This window comes from Montipora foliosa, chromosome 4 (genome assembly GCF_036669935.1).
Source record: "Montipora foliosa isolate CH-2021 chromosome 4, ASM3666993v2, whole genome shotgun sequence".
Taxonomy (NCBI): Eukaryota; Metazoa; Cnidaria; class Anthozoa; order Scleractinia; family Acroporidae; genus Montipora; species Montipora foliosa.
This window is the reverse complement of record NC_090872.1, coordinates 35807845-35812844: the sequence shown is the minus strand read 5'-3', so window position 1 is coordinate 35812844 and position 5000 is coordinate 35807845. Positions and strand designations below refer to the sequence as shown.

General features: G+C 37.9%; 2 protein-coding genes across 6 annotated transcripts in view; one reads left to right on the top strand and one right to left on the bottom strand.

Annotated features, from left to right (window-relative positions):
* LOC137999208 (melanocyte-stimulating hormone receptor-like) overlaps nt 1-2364 on the bottom strand; it is a 3121-nt gene extending 757 nt beyond the window's left edge. The window contains exon 1 of the mRNA XM_068845056.1: nt 1-2364. This exon is cut by the window's left edge and continues 757 nt beyond it. Coding sequence (XP_068701157.1) covers nt 1064-1966 — 903 coding nt within the window. The 5' untranslated portion in view covers nt 1967-2364 and the 3' untranslated portion in view covers nt 1-1063.
* The window catches only part of LOC138000717 (glycine receptor subunit alpha-4-like), a 55865-nt gene that overhangs the window by 32514 nt on the left and 18351 nt on the right, over nt 1-5000 (top strand). For all 5 annotated transcript variants that reach the window (XM_068847331.1, XM_068847334.1, XM_068847332.1 and 2 more), the window contains one exon: nt 3240-3307. In XM_068847331.1, the coding sequence (XP_068703432.1) occupies nt 3240-3307 (68 nt within the window). The remainder of the gene's footprint in view (nt 1-3239; nt 3308-5000) is intronic.

Here is a 5000-nt window from a genome sequence, read left to right as displayed (position 1 = left end):
TGCTCCAGAAGGAGGTTGCTTCTGTGGGATCAGGTAACACCGTTTCTCCTCGTTCCTTTCCATGTAGTGTTTGGTAGAACAGCTTCTGATTGGTTCTAAACAGGTGGTTCTGTTTGAACTGTTGACACCTCTCGTCGTGTCTTTTGATCTTAACTCCACCTGCCTTGGTCTTCTGTTTCAACATACCTAAGACATACAAAGTGCCCCCGTTTCCTCAAGATAAAAATTCAAACCTATTCGGGAGTCAGTCGCGCGTGACGATCGACTAGTAACCGAAAAACCACACAACCAAAACAAACAGTTGAGATAAGTGATCAAAAGAAAACATGTACATGGCCATTCAATTTCCGGCCAGATGGTTTCAGAAAATTCTGAACCCATCATCGCCCACTCAGATCAGCTTGTAAGTTGGAAATGCTTTACCACTCGATAAATATATGATTGGTGGATACTGGTTTCAGAAATTTCCGAATCCAGGCAAAAAATTCCTCGGACAACTTTCCAAAACCATTACTAAGTAATCTTGGTTTCAATATTCCCTTAATAAAATGATGTTAATGCTTGGCTTCAGAAATTTCCGAACCCGCTAGGCTGTATTAAGGGAAGTTTTTTTTATTTGAGACGGAAAATCTTCCCTCTGTCAGAAAGTAATCACTGGCAGCCTAATTTTAGCCGAAAAATGTGGTCGAAAATTACCCCTAAATTACAATTTAAGCTTTCTCGGCTAAGATTGCTTTACTGCTTACAAAATCAGCCGCTCTTATAGCACTTAAAAAGCATATGGTTTCAATCTTTTAAGACTCCGTTGAGGCGGAAAGGTTTAACTACTGGAAGAAACAACTACATTGATCAGACTTCTTTGCCGAATTTTCACTAAAATTCAGTTAAAAAAGGTACTATTTCAGCCGAGAATTAAACTTTGGAATATCCCCCAACGTTTTGGAACGTGTTTCATCAAAACTTTCCGATATTTGGTATTTCCTGCCAGTGGTGGCTCTTTCAAGAGTTCGAACCTTGCAATATATACTGTGTCAAAAAGGAATTTAGAGCAAGGGACAAAGCCTCAGTCATTACTCGTCCTTGAGAAAAATTTCTTTAAAGTCTTCAGAACCGCGGCTCTGAGATCGGAAAGACGCCAAATGTATAAAACTGGGTTAATGGACGAATTTATGAACACAATTGTTTCGGCCAAGTGCCATATTTTAGTCCAGTGTTTGTAAGATATGCTTGAGATACTCATGGAAACAAGAACTGGAAGGTAGCACAGAATCATAGCGATGTAGAATATGAACGTGTTGAGAGCGCTTCTTTTCATTCGCAAGATATTGATGCCAGGTACTTCATCTGAGCTTTGCGCTACTGCTTGCTGTTGAGCGTGAATCTGAATTCGATGCTTTCGAACGACCTGGTAAATTTTGATGAAGGAGATCGTTGAAATGAATATACAAAGGCAAACTCCGATTGCCATGATGGTGAAATACGCCGTCCAGTTCCAAAAGTAAAGACCCGACAAGAGGACGTTGGAGATCCAAACTGCAATTATAGACACAGATACGACATGAGATTTTTCGACGATGAGTGCGTTGTACCTCATGGGATAATGAAGAACTAAGAATCGATCTAGACTAATGGCAGTCATTGTGGAAAGGGACACACCACAAAAGATGCATTCTATCACTTCTGACAGCCTTTCTACCAAAGGATCCATTGTCAACTCACTTGCGATGAAGAATGGTTGAGCCATACACCCAACAAGAAAATCTGTGACAGCCAAACTGCAAAGCATTTGAAAGGAAGATGTTTGAAGGCAGCGAGTTTTCAATATGGTTGCCACTACCAAAGCATTTCCCAAAATTGCTATAACCATTAATGGAAGATTTAAAATGCAGTTTGCGACGACAAAAGCCTGTTGAATAATTCCTTCCTTACTGTTGTAAACATTTGATGAGTCATTGCTGTCAGCCATGATCGGACATATAGGAAACAACTAATACGGTTGCTGATTGTGCAGTAATTGATCGGACTAAACTGTTATTGACATAGTTGGGACACCGTCTTTGGAATGAATAGCGCAAGGAAGGTTGAAGATACTCGCTCCCTTGAACACTATCCAACGTTAAATTTGGATCCCTTTTTGCGTTCAAGCTTCATTTATGCAACACAAAGCAATGTTAATCAGATTCTCTTATTTTTGTCATGATCTACGGAAAGAGCGCTCTATCATTAATCGAGTAAGATAATTCTTATTCAAATGAGCAATTTCAAAGGGCTATCTGTGAGGAAAAGTGATAATCTTTACAGTGTAATGTCTTGTATAAAAGGCCACCACCACTGTGTGGGAGCTCGAGAACGATGTTAAGAACGTTTCCGTGATGTTATGTCTCATAAAAAAGCAAGTAGTTCTGACCAATCTTGTTAAAACCAAATTCATCTAAAATGATATCTTCTCCTATCCAACAATAAGAAAATGATGTATTTCGTACCAACAGCATACTCAGAAGAAAAATAATTTACTAATGCAAGAGGAGCAATATTGAAGTGATTGCTTTCAGGTCCATTTGGAATAACAGCCATGAAAAAAAAAAGAGACAAAACGTCAACAATCTAAGTATGATTTGTTTATTTAAATTTTCAGTTTACACCAATTCATGGAAAAAAGAGATGATGGTGTTCAATTAAGGCCCAAAATTGCTTTTCATGTTTTTCTTTCAATAAGCGTAGGCGCTTAAGCCATCAAAGAGATTGATAGTGAACGAGTTGTGTTATCTGTGAGTATCATGACTCAGTCATGTCCCGTCCAATCCATAGTCACCTGGAGAATTAACGCTTAACGCAAGTCCAGTCTCAGATGGGTTTTCAAAATGAGTTCTAGCGCGAGTACATGATCCTATCGCAGTTAAACGCTTTTATTTTTGATTGGTGATGAAAATGTCGGGCGATGCATCTTTGATATATTTTTCGCATTCATAAGTTACCGTTCAACACAGACACCTCGTTAATAATATATGAGTAGGGATGCTGTCTGCGGTAATCCGAGTGGGAGGGATTTGACAGCATTGATATTGCAGATCGTTGATTACGAATACCTCAAATGGATTCGTTATCGCTTAGCCTCAAACTTAAACCAAAAGAAATCATCATTTAGGGGAGTAACGTTCCACACTCACTGTTGAGTAACTAAACTTGAGATTGTCACACCTTGAGTGCGGATAATATTTGATCCTGTTTTTTGTTTATAGTACTGCCAATGGATGTTCGCGTTGATATGTTGGTGTCAAACATTTGGGCCATAGAGGAAGCTAGAATGGTACTGTGAACGATGAATTGTCTGTGATAACATCTCTTTAAGCCCAATAATTTAATGTCAAAACCCCATTTGAGACTTTTTCCAATCAACCTCAGCTCGATCACTGGCAACGTTGTCTAAACAAATATTTATAAAAGACAAAAGGAACCCGTTGAAGCAGCAATCAAAAGCGTTAAAGTGGTACTATGATCAAATTTTTACCCCTTCATTTTTTGAGTGTATCACATAGAATTCCATGAAAGAACAAAACGCCATTTACCGTTTGCAAATATCTTCATTAGTTCGGGAGATATTTAAGTTTGAAAAATGGGTAAAATAAGCAAATGAGATGACTGATGACGTCATACACTCAACCCAATATTATATTGAGTATATAAGTAGAGCTACCTTGGCCAATTTGAAGCGCAGACCATTGAAATTTGGTAGTCTAATAGTTCTACAGGAAACACACCTATGGCTATAAAAAGTTATGTTCCCATGGCAACTCACTCTTTTCCAGTCCCCACCCACTTGATTTCAATATGTTAGTGATTTTCAGCTTGAAAAATGTTAAACAAGGCCCCAAACTCGAGCTAACATATCTATGTGCTTGCTGGATCATGCATATGAAGTGCTGTTAGCAAATATCAAAATGGAACGCCAAAGGTGGCCTGAAAAGCTTTTAATATGGGGGAGGTCTGGAACCCAGTATGATGCCATGGTAACAGAACTGTTAAGCTCATATTGTGGAGAACATTTAGTAGAATCTTACTGCAAAAAATCAAACATTTCTGATACAAATTGGCTGAGATATTTCTTTTCATCATATTAGAACAAAATTTGGTTGAGTGTATGACGTCATCACTTGGCTAATTTGCATATTTTAAAAACTCGAATATCTCTGGAACGAAAAGAGATATTTGAAAAAAGTAAACAGCATTTCTCTTCTCACGCAGACTACGTGTTTATGTTTCAAAATGGCTTAGATAGGAAAGATGCGATTTTCGTCATAGTACCACTTTAACAGGTCCATGAGATTTATTATTTCTTTGCAAGGATTTACCAGGGTCGCCATGACAACAATTTGCAATCTCATGAAGAGGATTATCTGTGTGATTCATGCATGGGTATTGCATTATCGACCTTTCAAAGTATCTGACAATAGCGGCTGAAACAAAATAAACTGCTACTTATGATAATCCCTCTTTACATTCTTATGATTTACAAAGTCAATTCAAAAACGATATTCGATATTGTAAGTGACGGCAACAGCTAGCGTATTAAAATAAATTCAGGGAATAATGTCCTATTTTGCCGAAGTAATTAGGATATAATCAACATTCCCCTTCGGATGCAATATCGTCTGCCGACGAGCAGGATAATTGTTTTATTATTCAAAACATTGATGAGAAAGCACAATTTTCTACGTTTATTGGAAAAGAAAGCTGGAAAAACTACCATTTTTCTCCGCGACACACAAAATTACGTATATCGTAGGATATACGTTGAGTACAGACGACGAATATTGAGCGCGCTATGACCATATTTGGACATTATCACAGTGTGTTGAATAATGACTATTTCGGGAGTGAGGGGTGAAGAGAGTGAAAACTGAACAACCCAAACCTTTACAAAAATGCTGACCTTAGGCCTAAACAATATCTAAAGCATATTTTTTAGGCCTAAGGTTAGCACTTTTTTAAAGGTCTTGATT